The sequence below is a fragment of the Pinus tabuliformis genome, chromosome Q, assembly GCF_031772625.1.
Source record: "Pinus tabuliformis cultivar Carrire ecotype Pingquan chromosome Q, CPIR1, whole genome shotgun sequence".
In the NCBI taxonomy this organism is placed as follows: Eukaryota; Viridiplantae; Streptophyta; class Pinopsida; order Pinales; family Pinaceae; genus Pinus; species Pinus tabuliformis.
The window spans coordinates 439,044,504-439,070,857 of NC_142296.1; the positions used below are offsets into that span (position 1 = coordinate 439,044,504).

Consider the following 26,354-nt stretch of genomic DNA (forward strand, 5'->3'; position numbering starts at 1 on the left):
TTTATTAAGGGCTCAGATGAGGTTTGTCTCACACCTTATGGGAGTGATAGTACCAACTTTAGAGCCCTCAAAATTGGAGAAGAATCAGCCTTATTCACCACTTGGAGACCCATGAGACCCAGTTTTGTGCCCCAAACCTACATTTGGGGGCTACAGGATGATTTGTAGAGAGAGTTAGGGGCCAACCCCTAGACCTTGATTTTAGGATCCCTCTACACTTATCATAGCACCAGAGGAGCTCAACGCAAGCCCTAAAAGGGCCTATAGTAGCATGACGTCAACATTTTGGCCCTCTTGTTGGAGATTTTATTATGTTTCACATTAGCTACAAGGTCAGATTGTGACATTGCTTCTATTTTTCCCATTATTTTATAGTTTGAGGTGCTTGTAGGATAAAATAGGAGTTAGTAGCATATATATATATATATACACACACACACACACACACACATATATATATATATATATATATATATATATATATATAGATATATCAGTCATTTGTGATCTCTCATCATCATCACACTTTTAATTTTAGATCTCTTGAGAAATTCACACTTTTCTCTTATGGAGACTTTGGAGTAATCTTAATGCACTTTGAAATTTGGAGTTTATTTGTGTATCTTTGGAGCTATTCTTTGGATGAGTGGAATGGATTATTTCCATATCATCTTGTAATTGTAACTAAACGTTATATGTATAATTTATGGAATTTCTTTGATTCTAGTAATCGCAATTATGCCCTAATTTGTTTAATATTTATTGAATGCTAATCTAGATGACCTATTGCATGCATTGCTAATTGATAATTAGTAAATGAATTTCCTTAGTGGTGAACCCTTTGGTAGCTCTCCCATGAAAAATCCGTTTTCCATTGCATAGGTAATTGTTGGAATTTTTCTTGCTAGGGCATCAAAATTGTAGCCTCCTTAGAATCTCTTTGGATAATATAGTGCATTCCCAAGGAACAAGGGACTAGTCCATTGGTTGGTGGTCATATCTCAATTTTATCCATTTTTCCTCTTCTCTTAATTTTGATCCTTTCAAGGTTAGGGTAGAGAATTAGGGATTAGTGTGAAATTCAAGGGAAGAGGTATTTTGGTGGTTGGAGAGCCTAAACATCAAGAGGATAGGGTTTTCCAGAAAACCTAATATTTTGGTGGATATCCATTGCAATTTAAACTCTCTTGCCCTAGGTGTTTTCCCTAAGAGGGAAACCCTATTTTTTCCTCCCTCAACTTAAGGACTTCCTTGAAGGTTTCATGATACTTGGCATAGATAATATATGTCAAAGGAAACCTTTTCTCATAGCCTTGACCTTGAGTTACTCTAACACTCATCAAATTTATCAAACCCTTGGTCTTGTGTCCTTATTTCTAGGTCTCTTCATAGAAAACAAATTTGTTCTTTGTGAAACCTTGAGCATAAATTATGTCTTTCTTAAAGAGTTCCTAATGAGATAATTTCACACAATAACCCTAGAATATCAATTATAAGTGATCTCTTTCCTACCGGAACTCCTCCCATCGGTGAAAATTCGTAAAGAGAAGGGTTTTTTTGCTGTGGTGATAGTGGGTCACAACCCCAATGTTGCTTCTTGGTCTAGTTTATACCTTGTAGGATTTCCCTCTCCAAGGCCTGCTAGATTTTGCGGCAATGTGCCATACTCTCAAGTTCCTTAGTAAGGGTTTTGATGCCACTTCATAGTCAATTTTGTGGTTGAAGACTTTTCACATGGAGGGATCCTTGCTACTGGGGCAATGAATTCATAATTTTCCTTGATTAGCCAAAGGGTTGATTTCTATAGGGTTCTAGCCTCTTACCCTAATCCACACACACTGAGTCCCAACTTAAGAGGGTTTTCTTCTTAATCTTATCATGTCACTTTATTTGACCTGTTTCCATGCCCTAATAAGATATTGGCACTAATTTTCATATCCATCAATCATGTTTTTCTCTTTTTTTTTTACAAAAGCCCATAGAAATCTTCAAAAAATGTGTCTCATTAAGGCTATTATTGATTTTGCTTTCTTGTTTGACAAGTCTACAAAATCTACAATTAATATATTAACATCAAGCCAAGACACTCAAAATTGTGTAAAATAGAACATGTAAGTAGTCAATTATGGTGCATTAAAAATATCCGAACCAAATATTAAGTGTTTATATGATTAAACACTTAACAAGGTCAATTCTCAAAATTGTTTGCTGCCATGTATTTGATAGGTCTATTATTTCTATGGAAAATACAAAAATCAATAAGCCAACACTTTGAAAAGCCACCCAAACGTGTTAGAACACTTATGGATGTTGGATATAGGGGTGGAAAGGCCTAAAGACTAAATATTGGTCAATTTAAACCAACTTAAATCCTTGGATCCACTGCAAAATTGAATTTTCAACAAGCTAGAAATTCACTTTTGGAGGACTTGGGGTCAAAATTCTATAGGTACACAACCTAGAAATTTATTTCAACTTATAACTAATATTTTAGGGGCTGAAATAAACAATTCTAAGCTACCGATATAAGATAAAATCCTTTTAAATCATATCTGAGCTAAAAAAAGGAAAAAAATAAAATACTTTAGGAAATAGGCCTTGTTGAACATTTTTTTGGTGAAATCTACAATCTAGAAGTTTTCTATAGTAATATATTCTTACAATGCAAAAATAAATTAGATATACTAGTGTAAAACGTGATTAAAAAAACTCAAGAAATAGATATATTTTTCCATTAATTGAAGTATAAATATAAGGTCCTTCTCCAAGTGTTTTGCTAGCTCGAAAGATAGGAAAATTTCAGCAAGCTAGTAAATAAAAATCAAACGAAAATGTTTTGTATTTTTTAAAGTAATAGAGGGTCGAATAGTGAGGATTTACCTTTGTCTTTTACCTTTATTAGTTCGTAGATTTGCAATCACAACCCTTCCTCTGTCGAACTTTCTCTTTTGAAACTAAAGAATGAGGAGTTGGAGGTGAAAGTATCCCACTCTCTTAGCCTTGAGCTTGTCCATACGAAATTTTAACTCACTAGGAGGACCTGCTCATTTGAGATTTCCTAACCAAAGTATAAACAATGGCATTAAGCTCTGCTACATTTTGTGACTTTTGATGGATGGAGAGCAGATGTGGCATCATTGTTTCATGTTTTGTGAAGGCTCGCAGTGGTCGATTTCCTGTTCCATTTCATGCCCCTTATAAGTGCCGCTAACCTTCGTTTCCTCCTTTCCCGTAAATTCACCTTATTTCCTATAAAAGCCCCGTTTACCCCTTTTCCCTTTCCCGGGTCATTTTTGTGTTTAATGTTATTAAGCCCTGATAACCCTTTATAAACCATATTAACCTTTGTCTTCACTTTAACCCCGGCTCTAACGTTTTAAATATATAACCCGCGCCCTTTACCTGTCACATCACCTGTCATATCGACCCCGAGAGCGTGTTGTATCTCTCCACCGTCCGATCATCCCGCTTCATCATCCAACGGTGTTTGCTAGTCTTCTCCCAGTGACTTGCGCGTCCGTTAGGCAGCGGGGAAGGTGGTTTTCCACCGGACCTGCTTGCCACGCGGCACCATATTACAGGATCGCTCCTCCATGTACGAGTACCGCCCGTAGCCCAAAGGCGGTGCGGGGAAACCGCCTGCCAATAAAACCACCTTTCCCCGCCGTTTAAGCTCTGCGCAACTTTCACGTGCGATCACCGTCAGATTTGCCCGACGGTGATCCAACGGCCCTCGTTGACCTCGATCGTCCATCTCTCGATAGGCCCCATAAATTAATCATAGCCGTCCGTTCATGTGATCTGATGGTTTATAATTACTCCGCCTGCCTGCGATTTTTTCCGATAGCCTTCATGATCCATCTCCACCATTGATTCAGCTGATCCAACGACTGCTAGCGCCTCTATGTCTTCCATCGCCTCCCGCCTGTTCTCAGTGCATTTTTCGTGTTTGTGGTTGTCTTGTGCGCCCGAGGGAGAAATGAAGCTATCATCCAGCACTCTCTGCCTTAGAGCCTGAGCTACCATATTCAATGAACAGCACGGTCAAGGACGAAAAAGTACTGTCTCAAGCAGTTGAATTCATTCAACAGTTATGAACATTTATTCATGAAACATTCCACCTGTTCAAGGAGTCCACCAGAGTATAGAAAGAGTCATTTTGTTCATTAAGAACATTCAGATTGTAGCAGAAGAGCCATATCTAACTGTAAATGCGGTGGGTGGTCCATTAAAACACCTCCATGCATAGCCTAGCAGAACAATTTTGTAATCCATTTCTATATATACCCAGAAACAAAATGTAATGAGATTGATGAATTTTATTTTGTTGTAAGCTTCAACTTCTAGAGATTGTAACTACTGTGATACCTGCAGCATCTGGTCTTCATTTTCAGCTAATACAAGCTTCTTTTGTTGTTAATTTCTCACTTTCCACTTCTTCTTTGTTCCAGGCTGTGCCTGTTTTGCATTTATTCATGTGCTGTTAATGTTTAGCATTAGAGGGGCTGTCATCCCACCTCTGTGTTAGGATTTAGCATGTATCATTGAATTTGTATGCAGGTTTCTGTTGTTTTAATGCCAGAGAGCTGTCATCTTGTCTGTGCATTAGGAAATAGATTTATAGACCTTTTAACTGGTTGCAGCCAGCCATCACAGGGTCCTGTGCATCTGCTGGTGTGGTCAGTCTTCTCCATCATCACATTTTCCTTAAATTGTGAGTAATTGGTGGTCTAAAGCCTTGTAGTCTGGGGGTGTTCACCCATGTCTGGGGTTAAACATAGTGGAAGTGGTTATCTGGCTTGAATATGCAACATTTCTTTCATTCATCCACCATTTATTTCCAACATTTTTCTTGAGTTGTAATGTTCCCGAGCATCTCTGAGATACAACCTAGGAGAGTTTCTTGGGGTGATAACATTAATTGGTGCCATTGCCGGGGAGAGGAGAATTGAAGCTCAGCTTCCCTGGGAGAACAACACAGTTCCAAGCTTTGATGATAGATAAGGTTTGGACACATATTCTGGTTGTAATCATCTATCTGGCGACTCCATTGGAGGAAGACCAACCTTTGGCGACTCCACATTGAAGTTCTGGCTCAGTTTGTGAGACATACTCGAAGAAATCCCCAGAAATCTCCAGCTGAACCATTTCCTGAACTTGAGAGGACTGTCAAATCGAAGAAAGCTTCACAGAAAGGGGCATCGGATCAAGTAAGCCTAAAAAATCTCATTCATCTCTGAAAGATAAATTTATAGCTGAAGAATTACAGTTTGAAGACTTAGAGCCTGGCACTGTAAATAAGGAATTTCCTTCAGAGATTAATTCAGACCCTTTGTCAGTTAGTTCCCCTTTGAATCTCAGTCCCAAGAAAGTTTCCCATATAGTCCATAACATCCCTTTGTCTCTGCCATCCATCACATTACTCCCTACCATTCAATCTGCTACTATTCTTCCACATATCCTAATTATGGCAGGACAGCAAGTACCCACGAGGATAGAGAGAATTGTTGCTGCTAGATATGGACCATTAGTATTATCTGTGCCTTTAAATCCTATGCCTGTGGGAGAATATCAAAAATATATGCGAAAATTCACTGGTACAGAGGGAGTGACAGCAGAAGAACACCTTGAAGCTTTTTACAGTTATGCTGATAATTTAGATATAAGTGAAAATGATGTGTGGATGAGAGTTTTTGTCTAGAGCCTTGATGGAGAGGCTAGGAAGTGGTTTAGAGAATTACCCCAGAGATCTATAACAGATATTGAAGCATTGGATGATGCATTTTTGAAGCAATGGGGAGATAAAAAAAGACTTGTTGTACTACCATACTAAGTTTGGTAACCTGAAGAGGGAAAATGGGGAATCAGTGCGTGATTTTAATAAAAGATTTAATCGTATGTATAATAAGATACCAGTTGAGGTAAAGCCTCCCCCACCACTGCCAAACTCACTTATGCCAATGCTTTTGACTCTGATTTCTGCTTGTTATTGAGAGAAAGGAGATGTGCTACGCTGGCTGATATGCAGGATGCAACATTAGAGGTAGAATCTAATATCATGGCTGCAGAAAAACTAAAAAGTAAATATGACAGAAGGAGGCAGAGAGGTTAGTCTTCTACTTCTTCTGCATCATCTTCAGAACCTAAATTAGATAAAATGACTAAGATGATAGAGTCATTGGCTGCTGAGATTTCTAAGCTAAAGGTTGAGCAGAATTCAGCAAAAACAAGGCAGCAGAACACATTTGCTCCAAGAAATCAGAATCCATTCAGAAGACTAAATGAGCAGTTATAAATAATGCAGATAGGTGAAGAATCAAAAGAGGAACAGAAAGTTAAAGCTCCCTTCCAAAATGTAGCCATGGAGGAGGAACAATTTGAAGAGAATGAGGATGAAATTCACTGCATGGAAGATAAAGGCAACGCTGCATTTTTTACATTGGCTGAGTATGAAGAATCATTACTGCAAGAACAAAGCAGTCAAGAATGGGACAGAGGAGCTGTTCTACAAACTGAGCAACAATAGAGATATAATCTGAGGTCCAATGCAAAGAATGTCAAAGAAAATTTTGCCCAAAGAGTTGCTGTCCAAACAGCACCACAGAATATCAAGCAAAGAAGACCAGCAACTGATCCAGTCATCCTCAAAGCTCTAGTTCAAGAGGTCAAAAGTTCTGATAAATCATCTTCTCCTTTCAGCTTTAAGTCAGAAGTTCAGAAATTGAAAATATCTGTGCCTCTGGTTGAGTTGGTGAAGAGTGAAATATTTAGGAAGCCTATCCTTGAAACCCTTGAGCTAGAAACCAAACAAACCTCCACTGACTCTGTCAATTTGCAAGATGACAAGCCTACCATTTTGCTCAACCCTATGATTGAACCTGCTAATAATAATTCTCCATCTTTTTATGTCTCATTGACCATTCATGACAAAATCCTCCACAACTGCCTGCTAGATACAGGGGCCAACCACAATCTAATGCCTAAAGCTGTCATGGAAGAGTTAGGCCTTGATATCACTAGATCCTATCATGATTTATTTTCTTTTGATTCAAGGAAGGTGAAATGTCTTGGATTGATTAAAGACCTGGCCATTACCTTAACTCAGCTACCCATGAAAAGTATGATGATGGATATTGTGGTAGCAGATGTCCCTCCTAAGTTTTGCATGCTGTTGTTTAGAGGCTGGATTAAGAGACTAGGTCGGACATTACAGAATGATCTTTCTTATGCCACTGTCCCAGTGTTTGGAGGAGAGAGCAAGAGATTATATAGAGAGGCACAGTTGGCATACATCATCATTGATGAGAATAATCCTACAAATCATCCCATTTATGCAGTGGACACTGATTTTGGAGCATGTATTCTACAAATAGAAGAATCTCAGAAGGCCGTAATGCAGATCAAGAAACCAACATTTCAGGCCAAGAAAGAGCAAGGAAGTCAGATTTGGGAGATGTTCTTTGATGGAGCATGTTCCAAGGAGACTGCAGGAGCAGGGGTGGTGCTAGTATCTCCACAGAAAGAAAGCATAAAACTGTCTTTTAAGCTGGTTTTTCAAGTCACTAATAATATAGCAGAATATGAGGATTTGATGTTGGGCCTTAATGTAGCAAAAGACAGAGGAATCAAGAATCTGAAAGTGTTTGGAGATGTTGATATGATAATTCAGTAAATAAATAAAAAGTTTCAAGCAAAGCACCGTAGGCTAAAAGCATACAGAGATGAGGTATGGAGAATCAGACATTCTTTTGATTATTTCTGTATTTCATATATTCCTAGAGCCCAAAATCAGCTTGCTGATTCCCTTGCTGTTTCTGCTAGTCCATTTATCCCTCCATTGCCTCCCAAACTAATGTATGAAGTCTAAGTGAAGTATAGACCATCCTTTTCTGACAATGTCTAGCATTGGAAAGTTTTTGATGATGATGCTGAGATAAATAGTTTCCTTCAAGTCATTGATGAGTTTTCTGAAATGCAAATTGACCAAGAAAATGATGCCTTGTTAGAAAGCCCCCAGTTCCAGCTTAGAAATAAAATTGGTAAAAACAACATTGTCCAGCTTCCTAGTAATCATATTCCTAAGGGTCTAATTCCTCTTGAAAGACTGTTTGACCAAAATGATGTGCCTTACAAAGCTACCCGAAAAGAAGATCAATCTGCAGTCTGTAAGCATGATATAGGAATCCAGGTCAGCCTAAATATGTAAATCTGTCCACTCATTTGTCTGTTGATCAAAGTGTTGAATACTGCAATTTAATGAGGCAATTTGCTGATGTGTTTGCCTGGGAGTATAGTGATCTGAAAACATATGACAAGAACATAATTCAGCACAAAATCCCTCTGGAAAAAGATACTGTTCCTTTCAAACAGAAGCTGAGACCAATAAATCCTATGCTTCTTCCACTGATTGAAAAGGAAATTAAAAAGTTGTTGGCTGCCAAAATCATTGTTCCTCTTAGATATTCAAAATGGGTGGCCAATCTAGTGGTGGTGAGGAAGAAGAGTGGAGAAATCAGACTATGTGTTGATTTCCGAAATTTAAATAAATGCTCCAAGAAAGATAACTATCCTCTACCGAAAATGGAGCATTTGCTGCAAAAAGTCTCAGGAGCTAAAGTAATGTCTTTCTTGGATGGTTTTTTAGGCTTTAATCAGATTGTTGTGCACCCAAATGATCAAGAAAAGACTGCATTTACCACTCCTTGGGGCACTTTTATGTATGCCAAGATGCCATTTTGATTGATGAATGCTAGAGCCACCTTTCAGAGAGATATGGATATAGCATTTGTGGGAGAGAAGGACAAATTTGTGCTTATCTACCTTGATGATATAACAGTTTACTCTAGCAGCCATCAAAGTCATTTGCAGCATTCAAAAAAAGTGTTTTTGAAGTGCAGAAGGTTTGGAATTTCAGTCAATCCCAAAAAGTCTCAATTTTCTTTAGAAGAAGGCAAGCTATTAGGACATATTGTGTCTACTGCAGGTATTCAAATTGACCCAGAAAGAGTAAAGGCAATACAGACTTTGTTTGTCCCGAGATCAAAGAAAGATATCCAGTCATTTTTGGGCAAAATTAATTTTGTCAGGAGGTTTATTCCAAATTTTGCAGAATTGGTGAAGCATGTAACCTCCATGTTGAAGAAAGGATCAGAGGTAAGATGGACTGATACAACAAGGAAATCATTTGAGTCAATTAAGAAAGCTATTATGGAGGCTCCCACATTGATAGGTCCATACTATAGTAAGGAGTTCCACATATTTTCTTTTGCCTCTGAAGACACCATTGCAGCAGTTTTATTGCAGGCAGACAAGGGAGGTTCAGAACATCTAGTAGCATTTTTCAACAAGAATTTGAGGGATGTTGAACTAAGGTATGATATTATTGAAAAACAGGCATATGCTCTTATTAAATCCTTAAAAGCTTTCAGATTTTATATCTTGCATTCGAAGATAATAGCATATGTACCCTCTGCTGCAATTAAAGATGTCTTGACACAACTTGATGTTGATGAAAGAAGGGCAAAGTGGATTGCAAAAATGATAGAATTTAATATAGAGCTAAAGCCTACTAAACTGGTCAGAGGTCAGGGTCTTGCAAAGTTATTAGCTGAAGAAAATTGCAGGTCTTTAGATATTGATTTCCTGTGCGCTATTGCAGAAAATGGTCAGACAGATAAAGAAGAGGAAACAATTGAAACGGAGAGAAAACAGTGAGTGGTCGAGAATCTAGCTTCATGTAACTGGTATGCTGAAATAATTAATTTCGTGCTGAAGCTAAAAATCCCTTCAGGATTTACTCAAAGTCAAGATAGAACTTTAAAACTTAGAGCAGCAAAATATTGCATTAATCAAAATCTTCTCTACTGGAGGGATCCATCTGGAATATTTTTAAGATGTCTGGATAAAGAGCAGTCAATAGAAGTCATGCAGCAGTTTCATTCCAGCATGTGTGGGGGGCATCATTATTGGAAGACTACTGCCCATAAGATTCTCAGAGCTGGGAACTATTGGCCCACTTTATTTTCTGATGTGTTTGTTTTTGTTAAATCTTGTGACAGGTGCCAAAGATTTGAAGGAAAGCAGCAGTTGAAGTCTCTGCCCCTAAAACCAATTCAGGCAAAAGGACCTTTGCAGTAGTGGGGCTTGGATTTTATTGGAGAAATCAATCCACATTCTAGTGGCCAGCACAGGTGGATATTAATAGCCACTGATTATTTCACTAAGTGGATTGAAGCAGTCCCTACCAGGAAGGCTGATCATAATGTGGTCATGAAGTTTTTAATAGAAAATATTTTCAGCAGATTTGGTTGTCCACAGAAATTAATAACAGATAATGCAGCAGCTTTCAGGGCAAAAGAATTGGTGGAAATGTGTGATTCAATGGGTATTAAACTTGTTCATTCCACCTCTTATTATCCTCAAGGAAATGGTCTGGCAGAATCCTCTAATAAAAGTCTGATTAGGATAATTAAAAAGCTATTAGAGGACAATAAAAAGAATTGGGATTCAAAGCTCAAGTATGCATTGTGGGCTGACAGAGTGACCACTAAAAAATCCACAGGCAACTCTCCTTTCAAGCTGGTATATGGCACTGATTTTGTATTTCCAATTCAACTAACTCTCCCTGTGGCAAAATTCCTTCAAGAAGAGCAGGATGAAGAAGAAGACATGGCAAAGAGAATCACCGATTTAGCAGAAATACATCAGATTAGAGAACAGCTGGTTGAAAAGGATACAACACATCAAAGAAAGATCAAGGAAGCCTTTGACAAAAAGGCAAAAACAAATAATTTTTAGGTTGGAAACTTGGTTCTGAAATGGGATGCATTGAAGGAAAAGAAAGGCAATCATGGGAAATTTGATGCTTTCTGGACAGGGCCTTTCATCATTTCACAAATTCAAGGGAACAACACCTTCATACTGAAAAGTATGGGAGGAGAAGCAGTTTTTGATGGCCCAGTTAATGGGCGGTTTTTGAAAATTTATGTTGTTTAAGGTCTTTTGGCCTTAAAGACTGTAAATAGTTTGTTTTTATCAGTTTTATGCAGGAAAAGTAGACTCCATGCCCAATGGAACACTAGGAATTTTGGCTAGTTTGTTTTCAGCAGGAAAGGCATTGGTCTGCAGGTTCTTGAGACCTCACAGGGAGGATCTCATCCCCAAAAGGAGCTAGTGTTAGCTCTGCTACATTTTGTGACTTTTGATGGATGGAGAGTAGATGTGGCAGCATTGTTTCATGTTTTGTGAAGGCTCGTAGCGGTCGGTTTCCTGTTCCATTTCATGCCCCTTATAACTCCCGCTAACCTTCGTTTCCTCCTTTCCCGTAAATTCACCTTATTTCCTATAAAAACCTCATTTACCCCTTTTCCCTTTAGTCCCGGGCATTTTTGTGTTTAATGTTATTAAGCCCCAATAGCCCTTTATAAACCATATTAACCTTTGTCTTCACTTTAACCCTGGCTCTAACGTTTTAAACATATAACTCGCGCCCTTTACCTGTCATATCAACCCCGAGTGCGTGTTGTAGCTCTCCGTCGTCCGATCATCCCGCTTCATTATCCAACGGTGTTCACTAGTCTTCTCCCAGTAACTTGCGCGTCCGTTAGGCAGCGAGGAAGGCGGTTTCCCGCCGGACCTGCTTGCCACGCGGCGCCATATTACAGGATCGCTCCTCCATGTACGAGTACCGCCCGCAACCCAAAGGCGGTGCGGGGAAACCGCCCGCTAATAAAACTGCCTTTCCCCGTCGTTTAAGCTCTACACAACTTTCGCGTGCGATCACCATCAGATCTGCCCGACGGTGATCCAACGGCCCTCATTGACCCCGATCGTCCATCTCCTGATAGGCCCCATAAATTAATCCTAGCCGTCCATTTATGTGATCTGATGGTTTATAATTGCTCCGCCCGCCTGCAATTTTTTCCGATAGCCTTCATGATCCATCTCCACCGTTGATTTAGCTGCTCCAACGGCTGCTAACACCTCTGTGTCTTCCATCGCCTCCCACCTGTTCTCAGTGCATTTTTCGTGTTTGTGGTTGTCCTGTGCGCCCGAGGGAGAAGTGAAGCTATCATCCAGCATTCTCTGCCTTAGAGCCTGAGCTTCCATATTCAATGAACAGCACGGTCAAGGACAAGAAAGTACTGCCTCGAGCAGTTGAATTCATTCAGCAGTTATGAACATTTATTCATGAAACATTCCACCTGTTCAAGGAGTACACCAGAGTACAGAAAGAGTCATTTTGTTCATTAAGAACACTCATATTGTAGCAAAAGAGCCATATCTAACTGTAAATGCAGTGGGTGGTCCATTAAAACACCTCCATGCATAGCCTAGCAGAACAATTTTGTAATCCATTTCTATATATACCCAGAAACATAATGTAATGAGATTGATGAATGTTATTTTTTTGTAAGCTTCAACTTCTGGAGACTGTAACTACTGTCATACCTGCAGCGTCTGGTCTTCATTTTCAACTAATACAAGCTTCTTTTGTTGTTAATTGCTCACTTTCCACTTCTTCTTTGTTCCAGGCTGTGCCTGTTTTGCATTATTCATGTGCTATTAATGTTTAGCATTAGAGGGGATGTCATCCCACCTCTGTGTTAGGATTTAGCATGTATCATTGAATTTGTATACAAGTTTATGTTGTTTTAATGCCAGAGAGCTGTCATCCTATCTGTGCATTAGGAAATAGATTTACAGACCTTTTAACTGGTTGCAGCCAGCCATCATAGGGTCCTGTGCATCTACTGGTGTGGTCAGTCTTCTCCATCATCACATTTTCCTTAAACTGTGAGTAATTGGTGGTATAAAGCCTTGTAGTCTGGGGGTGTTCACCATGTCTGGTGTTAAGCATAGTGGAAGTGGTTATCTGGCTTGAATATGCAGCATTTCTTTCATTCATCCACCATTTATTTCCAACATTTTTGTTGAGTTGTGATGTTCCCGAGCATCTCCGAGATACAACCTAGGAGAGTTTCTTGGGGTGATAGCAATTCCATATGGAAATCCCCCCTAAAGGGCTTGTCGAACACTTGGGAAAGTGTATTCTTAGTGATCGGAAAATGGAAAGATAGAAATCCTCCCTTCCATGTGAATATTTGTCCCTCAATGGATCTTTACCTTGATTTTGTAAGTGAAGAAGTGTATCTGCAAAACAAATTTCATAAAATCACAGTGATAAAGGAAAAAAATCAAGAAGGAAGAGAATAAAAGAATCAACTAAATACCCAATACATAAGAGAATATTTTTTGCAAACTGGGTTCTTTTATTATGACATCAAATGATCTAACAGTCAACAACGCTTACTGGGGAAGAGGCTAGTCTTTTATAAAAGTTATTTCTAATGGATAGATAACAACTATCTAAGGATTAATTTGACTCTATCTAGAAAATAATATTTACTAGTCATCCAAATGTTGGAGACTCAGTAATTTTTTAATAAAATACTACATTAAATTCATGACATTGCCCACCAAGGGGTCAATTGACTCCACAACCCAATAAACTCAAGATTCCACTAGCAAAGAACCTGAATGTCAAAATTATCAAACAATAGTAACTTTTAGTGCTACAATGTATCACTAGATGACCTCGAACAATTATCTCACTCTTTGACTTTACTTTTCCATGTATAGTAACTTGAACTTGACCACCTTCTTCTAGATCTCTAATGCGTAGCTAAATTTACTAATTTTTCCCCTTGGATTTTTTGTAACTCAACTTTATTTCATTTGGTTCATGATTCATTTGACCAAATTATGCCATGTGTTGCCACATCATCACTACTTTCCATGTAATCATTCCATATATTGTATCTCTAACACCCTTGGGAATTTGGAGAATCTAAGACATGGGTTTTGTTCCTCTTTTTCTATAGACCAATTTTGACATATTACATGTCAAAATTTGTCAATATTTTCCCCTATTATGCCACCCATAATCTTTTCATGCCATATCATCATACCTAACTGGATTATCTCTAATTCCCTCGAGAACTTGGAAAATATGAAACATAGGTTTTGTTAATATTAATGAGTAAACCACTTTTGATGCAATTCATGTGAATATCTGCCCAACGCTCCCCCTATTTTGACCCTAAAAAACCTATAACACTTATTGTTGACCAACTTTGATAGGTCATATCTTTAGAATGCCTTCATCAAATGAAAATTTGTATGTGGCATTTCATTGTCTCACTGAGCTTTTCAATCTAACACTGTGTTAAATTTTTGACTTCCAGGACCACTTTTCATTGGGCAACATAAACTTGTTTGGGAAGCATGAAAATTTCATTGACTATGAGACTGCCATGTTTCAGAAACATATGGTGGATATGAAACCAAATCCAAGGCCACCTACAAACTCTATAGACTCATAACCATGTGGAAATACATAGGTGCACCTTGACACGGGTTGGACTAGCCCATACGCCGATGATCACCCCAACAAATCTAGGCTCCCATAATACCATAAGTCCAAATATAACCTCATCCATGGCCCTCCAATTCTATCTAGGATGAAAGGAACCCGAGATGAATTTAAAGGGACATGTCATGGTCCAACCAAAAACAAACTAACTCAACATGACAGACGGTCTAGGATACCTACAAGGCCTCACATGGTTGTTACATGGATTTTGACTCATGACCTTGGGCATACAATGGTCTTTATGATGTTGCAAAAGATATATAGGTACATTTTTTAAGGAGTTTCGGCGTAAATCACATGTAGAAAACCTTTGTCGATGCGTTTGAAACCAACTAGTGTGGTTCATCGTTAAGACAAGTTGAGAATTCAGATCATGGCTACAAGTTAAATAGGGAGAGCAGATCTTCCAAACGGCTAGGTGTGACCATTAACGTCTATATAAAAAATGGCTAGATTATATAATAATATTATAATGTTAATTATAGTCAAAGTAACCAATTTCCTTCTTAATAAATAATTCAATAATTTATATATTATATAATTGAATCTTATTCTATTTCCTTTTATTTATAAATTTGGTTATTAAATTAATTTATTCAATTCTTTTTAATTTATTTAATCATTTAAATTAAAATTGGGTGTTCTTAACACCCTCGCTACTCGTGCCCTTAGGATTTCTGATAATAAGAGCTTCGATCAGGAGAAATCCCATCTCCTTAATGTCTTTATGGAGAACGGCTATAGTAGACGCCTTGGTCAAAAGGCTTTCCTTAAAGCCTCCAAGAATTCTGTAATTAAAAAAGAACCTAAAGAGCATCTCCTAGGTGTCCATCTTCCCTATGTCCAGGGAACCACGGACAAGATTGCTTGGATTCTTAAGAAGTATAATATTCCCTCAACCTTTAAGCCCCTCAACACCATTCGTAAATCCCTCCGATCAGTGAAGGATCTTGTTGACCCTAACAACATGAAGGGTGTCTACAAGATTCCTTGTTATTATGGGACCCCCTATATCGGGGAAACAAGGCACTCCATCCACCAGCGGATCAACGAACATGCAGCTGACCTAAGGCACGGGAGAACCAAGTCTTCAGCGTTAGTAGAGCATGCAGAAAAGACCAAGCATCATGTTTGTATTGAGGAGGCCAAGGTTATTGCCAAGGTTGCGCAGTTCCATCACTGCAAATTCAGGGAAGCTATTGAAATTGAAAGAAGGCCAAACAATCTCAATAGAGATGACGGCTGGAAGATCAGTAGTTGCTGGATCCCTACCCTTTCTTCCTAGTCATGCCTTCCCCTCCCCCGCGCCTCCTCCCTTGTTTGACCTTTTCTAGCTTTCTAGGTTTCCCCGTATTTCCCCGTATTATCCCGTATCCTTCTCCATTGAGCCCTGACTTTTCTATCCTCCTAGGTTTCTCCTTTGGTTAATTTATTTTATTAATTGCCCCATTCTTGACCTTCATGTATCTAGAATTTTGTCTCTTGTTCTAATATTTTTAATAGTACCATATCAATAATATCTTAATATTATTAATCCGGGCTTCTTCTAACATCCCTAGGTCCATTAGATGGCTTTACTTATAATTTTGATATTATGTTTTTTACCCTCACCTTAATAAATGTATATATATAAATAAATAAAAATAAAAATGAAAATAAAAATAAAATTTTTAACTAATGTTTAATAATAATTTATTAATTCCATTTGATTATTGGTTATATTAAAAAAAAAACACCTAGATTGACTATATCCTTTCCCTATTGGATTACATGATTAAATTCATTGAAAAGAATTCAATAAATTAACTTAATAACCAAATAAAATTTATAAATAAAATGATAAAGTAACCCCTTCACTGGACCAAGATTGATTATATCTTATCCCTATTTAATTTAAATGATTAAATAAATTAAAAAGAATTGAATAAATTAATTTAATAACCAAATTTATAAATACAAGGAAATAGAATAAGATTCAATTATATAATATATTATAATATATAAATTATTGAATTATTTATTAAGAAGGAAATTGGTTACTTTGACTATAATTAACATTATAATATTATTATATAATCTAGCCATTTTTTATATAGTCGTTAATGGTCACACCTAGCCGTTTGGAAGATCTGCTCTCCCTATTTAACTTGTAGCCATGATCTGACTCCTCAACTTGTCCTGATGATGGACCACACTAATTGGTTCGAAATGCGTCGACAAAGGTTTTCTACATGTGATTTACGCTGAAACTCTTCTTAAAAAATGTTATGGATCACAGAAGCCTCAATTCAACAATATATAGGTACACTTATTGAAATAGGTGTAACACTTCATATACCTTAAGTCAAGTCCATGTTTATCATTCATCATAGCCAATCTTATCTCATCTTGCTTTAAGGGATTATTTGTTGCCTTTCTCCCAACACATTTAATCTTGTTGATCATGACACGTTTTCTCTAAGGATTTTGGTCTAAAGGCTTAGTAGCCTAGTTTTGGTACCTAGAAATTATTATTTTTGTTATTGTTTCAGCTCACTTCAATGTTATCAAAATTGGACCAGAACAAGTTGAATTGGATGATCTGGCCATTTTAAGGCCCTAACCGATACGACAAGTGGAACAAAGTTGGATTGGGGGTTGCAATGTTTCCATTGGATTTTGTCATGTATGAGGCTTTGTAACTAGCATTTAATCAAGAGCACTAAGCCCTTTATGTACCTCAATGTTGGTGGCATTGATTGTCGAACTCCTCTATCACGACCCTAATTAAAATGTACCTGTCACTCAAACAAAATCTCAATTAGACATGTTAAGCTTTTTTTATCTTATTTTAATGCTTAGAGAGTGATATTGATTATGAGAATCCCAATATAGGTAATTATTTTGATGATATGTAGGTATTTGTTGTAGCATGATTCTTTTTGGACTCTAGAGGCTAGTTAGCCTCTTTGTTGATGTAATTTTGGTTCAGAGATGGATTGCACGTGGTGTTATTTTGGTTATGTGCACCCTTATTTGCTATTTGTTTATAATGGTTTGGATTCATATGAATGCACATAAATATATATGTTTTTTTCCAAAATTTGTGCATTTATGTATTTTTTGGTCGACCAATTTTTTTCCATGTTTTTTTGGTTCGGGTCTAATTCCCGGTTTTGGGGCCGACCAATTTGATGGCTAGTTTGATTCTGATAACATTAAATCATTTATTCACACCATTAAATATTTTAATTTACCATTATAATTAAAAAAATTACCTCACAAATCAAATAATTTGATCTCATTGAAACCATAAAATGATTAAATGAAAATTTACATATCTATGTGGCTACCACATCTTCCTATTCCATTTTACAATCACTTTAAAAACTCATTTACAACATTCTACTTTGAAACAACTTGCTGCCTATAATATTCACTTTTATAAACACTTTGATCAAAGATAATCATCCACCCAAATGTTAAGTCACCCCATATAGCCTTTAAAATATTTAAAATAATATCGACAAAAAAAATAAAAACATTAAAATATATTAAAAAAATGTTATAAAAAATATAATAATAATTCATTTATATCTCAATTTAATATTTTTTTTCCTTTAATAAAAACTTCATTTCTCTCATCCTCATAATATCTAAATGGAGGTTGACTAACCATGAGTCACAATAACAATGGGTAATCTAATTCGTCTCAGTAGAATTCAAACCACATCTAATCTAAAACTAAAATCTCACAACAAACTTTACCGTGAAATATTCATTCAAGCCAATTGAATAAACTTAATAAACACAACATTCCTACTTAATCATGTATTTATAATTTATTTCACATAAACCCATTTAAAACATAAAATAAAAATTGCATAAATATTAGCAATTACTATTAAATATAATATATTTCCATTACATATTAAGCCATCTATAAAATAAGAGCATGAATGCAACCTTCCACTTCACACACATATGCGCATAAAATCTCATTGAATCCTTTTATATATATATAACAGTTTATCAACCATAATTTTATTCCACTTCACACAGTTTATCACACATTTTTTAATTTTACCTTCCACTTCACACACATATGCTCATTGAATCCTTATATATATATATCTATGTATGGGGGTTAACCGTATATCAACCATTTTTTATTTTTTTTTTAATGCAGTTGGAAAATTTGGAATTTGGAATTTGGAATCTTAATATGGATTAAGTAAAATTTAAATTAAAAATAGTGAAAAATGTTTTTTTTTTAACATGAAAAAGTTTACAATATTAGAATTTTTAATATGTAGTCACATTATTGGGTATATATAAAATTTATTCATCTAATTAATTTATTTGTAGTTTTTTAGAGAGTAGACTTTCACACTTATTATACTTCTTAAAGTTTTTAGTTATAATATTTTCTTACTGAAATTCTAACTAATTAAAATAGTTTTAGATCAAATTTAAGACCAAAAAGTAATTCTGACCTAAATCTAGATTTGAAAAAAAACCAATATACCATGATACTTATTATTAAGGCTAGGAATCATATCCTTTGTTATTTTAAGCTCTTACAACAAATGCACAAAATAACACTTCAACTGCAATTTAAAAGAAATGGAACACTTATAAAGTGCATATTTATTTTTATATAAATAAAAATTAGACATTTATATATTACTGTATAAAATTTACAAAAAAGATATGTCATTATTAAAGTTCTTCAAATTTTCCTTGCATCCTTTTGATGCATATAAATGGGATTGTTATAAGTTATGTAGTAATTAGTATTTTAACTATTATACAATTGATTTGGTAAAATACATAGCTACATAGTATCATGTGATCTTTGTGTTGGTGACACAAAAATATCAAGTATGCATATACAACCTATTTAGTAATAGTGTCAACCCATTTACTAACAATGATGTAGCTTGATGCATTACAATTTCGCTATCTCATCTCAATGTGTGGACATTTGAACAATTGAACACATATAATGCACATTTTTACTCAATGAATCATGTTTATGTTTCTATGGCTCTCTCTAGATTGAGTTGTGTATATGGTATACTTTCAAGTGAATCAATCTCATTCACATTGTCTGGTATAGCCTTCTCTGTATCACCACTGCAAAAATGAAAATTATATGTTAGGCATTATCAATTGTGAAAACATACAGCCTATTTTACTTGTAATTCCTATAGTAGAATTGTATGAAATATTTTGTGAAAAATATATATTTATTTTCTTTATAATTTTCATTGTAGAGTAATATGAATGATTTGGAAAACACATAGATAAAAGTGAAGGTTGAGAAATTACTATAAAGAATAGATGGTAAGGCCGGCAACAACAATTCCAAAAGAAACATAATACAACCAATCAACCTACATAAATAAAACACATAATTTTTAATAAGTTATTTAGAACTCTCAAAATGTAAATGCATACCATGCTTATCAATGAAAACCCCAAAATGTAACTTTATATGCATTTGTTTCAAATAATCTATTCCAAAATTAATTCCACTCACCGCATCATGATAAAAGAATGTGCGGATAAGCACTGCCCACATACCCAAAGTCAAAAGTGAAAGATTCAGATGAGTTGCTCCACTCATCTGCATGAAATAAATCAAGTAAACATGAAATCTTAGTCACGAAAACCATTTCCATGAATTGCAATGAAAAGAAGAGATAATAAAGGTATTACATGAATGACCTTTTTTTCATATATTTAGTTTAAATATATACTATATTAAAAAAAAAAAAACTATATGAGCATTGAGATCCAAAGGGAAGGGATGGGAATATAAAATACAACAAATCAAGATACTTGAACATAGTTTCAATTGAGTTTGAATTTAGAGTGCTTGTTGAGGCTTAACTAAGGTAAAATTCCACAAGAATATGAGCTAAGTTATTCCATCCATATGTAAGGTCATGTGATTGGTCCATTGGCAAAAAGCATGGTAGAAAGGATTGGACCTTGTATTTAATGAAAAATCAACTAATTCAAGAAAAGCTTAAGGCAAAAGAAAGGATAGAATATTTGACATAATGAAGAGAACACTAGTGAAAATCTCAAAACATTGTTTAGATGAACTAAAGGTTAAAGCTTTTGAAACTAAAAAAAAGGATAAAGTAATTTGTATGAAAACGTGGAATAGACCCTAAAGATGCAAGATTGAAGGAAAATACTGAAAATGGATCTTCACTATTGTTGCTAAAATTAGTGAGCATGACATGTAAATATCTAGGATTTTTGTGGTTTGGTGTGAGATCATAGTTGAGGGTTCTTCATGTTGAAATTGAAAGTGTGCTTGATAGAGATAGGAGTGGAATAAAAAAATAATTTTTTTAAAAAAAGACTATGAGCAAGAAACCATAACTAAGTGAATCCAAAATAATTTCCAAATCACTATAAAAGGAAATTTTGCAAGAGGGAAGAGGCATAATTCTCTCAAATTTCTTCACTTGTATGTGGAGATGTTATATTCTCATATATGAGTAGTGAGTAATATGGAAGTCCAAACCCTAATGTATGAATGAAATCTCATGATAATTGATAAAGATCTATGCTTTCCTTTTGTATTTTTTTACATGGAAAGATAGTCCATAAATGATGGACCTGTTAGTGTCAGTCTTTCCAGCCTTCCTCCAGTGATCAAACGTGCTCTTACAAAGTGATTTTGAAGTGTCAAGGTCAAATTTTGTCATTTCAGTGAGTCTTCAAGCAAAATTTGGTCACTAGGCATTAGGTCTAGGGTTTGCTTTCACTCTTTTCAAAATTGCCCAAATGCCAATCCATGTCATCATTCTGCTGAGTCTATCATCATTCATAGGGTTGTCATTATCATGTCAGTGTCTAATGAGTCATTTTACACCTTGTTCATGCTTCAGTTGCGCCTAGGCAAGGTCATTTCCCTCTCCTAGGGTTTTGAAAGCTAATTTCTCTTGGATGGTCAAATCATTAGCAAAACTTATATCAAAATGTTCATACACCTTCCCTTATCTTTCATGTACCTTATCAAACACTTCCCATCACTGAGATTCCCCAAATTCCTCATTTTTCCACAAACCCTAGTTTCTTGCCACAACTTGGCAATTTTCTAGGCTAGGCCTGTGTTTTGCTCTTTTGGACCCCTTCCCCTCACTCGATCTCCGCGATTCCACTTTCCCCTGCTTCCTAACATCCCTCCCTACTTCCAAAAATTTCCCCAAAAATTTAGAAGCCTCTTATCCCCTTCATTTCGCTTCATTTCGACAAAATCCCTTGTTTCACACATCGGGATAGGTTTTACTCACATGATGTTTCTGAGCAATAAAAGATGAATTTGGGAAAACTGAGAGAGATTTTTGTTCACAACAGGCCAAGGAAGAAAAACCTCCTTCACTTTTTACACAGGTGTCATGGTTTTAGAGAAATGTCAAAAATACCGTTGCCTCAAGAGAATCGAATGCACCTCTGAAGTGACCTTGGGAAAATTAATTTTTCTCCTAGCTTGGTTGGCCAAATGACTTTCTTGATGAGTCAAATGATAAATGGACACAAAGAGATTTCCAATGAGCTATCATGAGCTCAATTTGGAGTTGAGGAAGGCATTCAAAAGTTGACTGCAACAGCACTCTGCCTTGAGGCAGCCTCATTTGGAACATTTTGACCAGTCTTGGGAGATTTGATTTTTGACAGGTCAAATGAACTCCAAATTGAAAAATTCCAGTTTTGTTGGAAAGTAGACTCAAATACCTTTCCAACGAGCTATCCTGCGTCCAATTTGGACACCGGAAAGGCCTCCAAAAAACATCTGAAAGTTGCGCTACGCGTAGGGCTCAGGCGCGCTACGCATGAGGGTTTTGGCTCAACGCGTAGCGCGCCGCGCGCTACCCTTAAGTTGGGGAGGTCTATTTCAAAAAAACTCTGCATTTTTGGATTTTTCATGACAAATTACACTTGCTCAGCCACTGCCAAGACATTTCATTGAGGTTTGGGCCCCCAAAAGGTCAAAAAACAAGCAAAAAATGACCTTCTGCCACTTTTTGGACACACAGGAAGCAGTCTTGAGAGATTGCATTTTTGGAGGGGCAAATGGGCACCAAATTGAGAAATTCCACTTGGGCTAGAGAGTAGACATCCAGACCTTTCCAACAAGACCACTTGTGCCTCATTTGGATGCCGGGAAGTTCCCCAAAAGTGGGATGAAAGGCGCGCTACGCGTTGAGAAATGGCGCGCTACGTGTCAGGGAAATTTGCCAGTTTTGCACCTTCAGCTCAGGAAAACGCAGCATTTGACCAGTTTTGACTCTTTGGTGGGATTTTTCATCCTCCTTGATGTAATTGATGTAATTTTATGTTGACATGACACTTATTTACCTATTTTAGAAGATTCATTCATAAAATAGCAAACATTTAATGAATGAATTGGTTTCCTAGCTTATAGAGGCAAGTTGTTTTGATTGCCTAGATTGTAGTGCTCAGTTTAGAATTGGTTGAAACAACTCCTAGGATGATGAGCTCGACCCCTAGAGGCAAAGGAATGTGTTAGCTTGCCTATATTATGTATTTTCTTAGTCATTTTCATGGTTGGACTCTTGAGGGATAAGCTTAGACTGTTTTACACTTTGTATCTCTGCAATTTTGGCAAAGAAAAGACCAGGGTTTTGCAGCACTATTTGGGATTCCTGTGGTTATTTGTGTTGATGGTGTGTTTCTCTCATGTACTTGTAAGTTTGTTATGTGTATCATTTTCCTGCTCTTCTCTTCTGCAAATTAAGTAAATGAAGTGTTAAGGTAGAATTGATGGTTTCTATGCTCTGCCTTTAAGTTTGCTTAATATCAATGTTTTCATCTGTTTAAGGAGAACTCTCGATGGTTTCTTGCTCTCCTTAGCTCCTCACCGGTCATATCCATCCATTCACTTATTTCAAAGGCATCAAGACAATCTCCTACCTTGCCCCAAAAAGACCTCTGCAAAAACTGTGTCTCATCCCCGCACCCAAAATTGCCGTGCTCAGTTTTCCAACAAAACCCTAAAAATTTAAAATCAAACTTTCCCCATCAGTTTACTAGCCTAAAATCAGTGTTCTTTATTGGTCATCTCAGCCCTTTAAAGACATTTTGCCGAGATAGACCCGGAGAGAGCCCTCTCCTGTCCCCGTAGGGCTAGCTATGAGGCTAAGTGGTTTAATGTTGCCTTGGATTTTGTCTTTTTCAGCCTGAGGCCAAATTCAAGCGCTAACAGGACCTATTACCCACCAAAATGGGTAACTCCATAGGAGAAAACTTTTCTCCTACATTTGATAGCCAGTCGAACAACCATTGCCAACCTCCATTAGCTGATGATATTCCATATATCTCCACCACTTGCATCAACCTTTTACTTCTCACTCATCTGGCATTAGCACTTGGACAAAGGAGGGATGCCACTCAAAAGGTAATTTTATCATTTTGCAATTGGGTGCTTATGCTTGTTTGTTTTTGGGCATTTAGAATGGATTATGGGGTGGTCCAAAATATTGATAGACTTTTACAGTGATCTTGTCATCTTGCCTTACTTTAGGGGTTAATATTTGATCTTAATCTAGTGGGACCTCCCTTAAGGCGTTGTGGGTATAGGAGGGGAACTATTTGGGAAGCGTTGATTGAGATAGTGTAGTTCCATCTTCCCATACATCATAATTAACACCTTCCATCTTACATTACAATCCCATATCTCACCTTCACTCTTATACTTCAACTTGTCATTAGTTCTTTGGAATTTGATACTCATATGTACACATGCTTGGGTGGGGCCAAGAAAATTAGCCCTTGCAGGTTGATGCAACTAAAAAAAAAGGAAAGAGCATAAGATGGCCAGAACAAATAGAGGAAAGAAAAATCAAAAGACAAAAGATGGCGAGGGACATAAAGATTAGCACGTGGGCAAAAGCCTATCATGAACTCTACCTCACTCATATGGCCATCACCCACCCCCTGAGCACTTATTGATCCATTAGACCAAAGAAATTCCCCATTGCATGTCCGAACCCCAATGAGCGATAAACTGACTCATCTTAAAGGGGTAATACAACTACTACATCATACAAAGCAAGCTCTAACACTTGAGCTATAAACAATAATACAAAAAAAAATCAAGAAGTAAAAGGCACACAAAAGGGGTGGAAAAACAAAGGCCAAGTTGCTAACTCATGCATCCACAAATGATTCCTCCTCACATCTATACACTCAGGATGTGGACACACTATAAGTTGGTTACTTTGGCCATGGAACTTGGCCATGAATTCATATCCCCTCTGTTACCATCATTATTATTCATTAACACCTATCAATTGAAGGGTGGACCAGGGAAATGTTACTTCCCTAAAGGGGTTGGAATCACCTAATAGTGTTGACCTTTAGCCACCCCTACCTAAGGAAAAAACATATTTGCGAGTTTAGGGTCTTAATTTTGGAAGGGGATGCTTGTTTGAAGTATTAAATTGCCTGTAACATTCAATTTGGCTTCACTTATATGAATTAATGATCTTGGTCCCAGATGACTAGTTCCATTCACTAGAATCCATGTTGTTCTTGTCAAGTGATCCAAGATCCCAGGTCTTAGGCACCTACTCCATAGGTACCTAGACCCTTTAGAAAGGTATATTGGCACAAACATGTGAAGCATTGAGACTCTTGGGCCTCCTAGCAGTATCATTAAAGGAACATGTCTCGGATCTCTACATACCGTATAAATGAGAGAAATTTGGCCTTGGAGATTCCCTCAATCTCTTCCCTTCAACCTGCCAACAAACTCCTACTACAACGAAGGGAAATCTCTCTCCAAAAGCCCAGAATCTCTAGCCCATGGCTGCTACTCCAAAATTTGTACCATGAAGTCCTCCTACACTTAGGAAATACACAGAGTTGATCTTCCTGCAATAAGCTCAAGGGAATCCTTGATTTGGATTCCCAATTACCACACTATGGAGACACTTGAAGTTCTTTGAAATGAGGGTGGAATTCTGCTTGGAATTCCTAGTGCTAAATAACACTCTAGCTCTTGTGCTAAACAACTCCAAGAGAAGATGAAATATGAGTATAATAGCCAAAAGATAATCCACAAAATGAGTCCATGCTCCTTTTATAATTTCTCCTCATACCTCTAGACTCATTTTTTAATATTATTTTATTAGTGGGGGGAATTTTCCACTAAGTTACTTTTGCCGCTATTTAATAAAATAATAATTTTCCACTATTCTCCAATAAAATAATACTAGACATGTTGGGTCCCTATAATACTAGTGATTACCCCATTACTATTATAGTTATACCCCTTATTTATATTGTTGTGCCCCTATTGCCCCCATATTTTTATTATTGTGCCCCATAGAATCCCTCTATTGTTATTTTTGTGGCTTTATATTATTATTGTTAGGTCGGCTGGATTATATTGTGACTCCTTAGACTCCTATATATAGAAAGGAGGTTTTGTCATTTGAATCATGCAAAAATTGTTCATTTATGTAATGTAAAGGAGGTTTCCCCCTCGAAGACGCTGAATTCTAAGGCGTTGATCTATCTTTTCTATCTTTTCTTGAGCTGGTTTCATAACATTTGGTATCAAAGCTTTGGCTAGGGTTTCGCTGCTCCAAACAGGTCTTCGTGGCATTTTCGCTATAACTTTTTTTCTGCGACATTTCAGAAGTTGCAAAAAAAACCCATTTGAGAAGAAATCGCGCTGAACCTCGGGTCCGAAATTCAGATCTTTTCACGCTATATTTGCGGAGATATGATCTGGGGAAGTTGGTCTTTTTGCAGACTCCTGAATTACATTCCAAACAGGTGACCTGGGGAAAATCGTCATAACTTTCTCTCTGGGGATCGGATTGAAATTTCGTAAGAAGGTACAGAAAGAGGACGGACTGTAGTTTCTTGTATGCATTTTTCAGAT

The 26,354-nt window shown here is 36.8% G+C and overlaps 1 protein-coding gene across 2 annotated transcripts in view; it reads right to left on the minus strand.

The window, feature by feature from the left end:
- Positions 1-19,134: 19,134 nt before the first annotated feature.
- Positions 19,135-26,354, minus strand: part of LOC149220103 (uncharacterized) — a 507,923-nt gene continuing 500,703 nt past the window's right edge. For both annotated transcript variants that reach the window (XM_089382726.1, XM_089382725.1), the window contains 3 exons: positions 19,959-20,045; positions 19,748-19,812; positions 19,135-19,552 (listed from right to left, as the gene is read on the minus strand). In XM_089382726.1, coding sequence (XP_089238852.1) covers positions 19,450-19,552; positions 19,748-19,812; positions 19,959-20,045 — 255 coding nt within the window. In that variant the 3' untranslated portion in view covers positions 19,135-19,449. The remainder of the gene's footprint in view (positions 19,553-19,747; positions 19,813-19,958; positions 20,046-26,354) is intronic.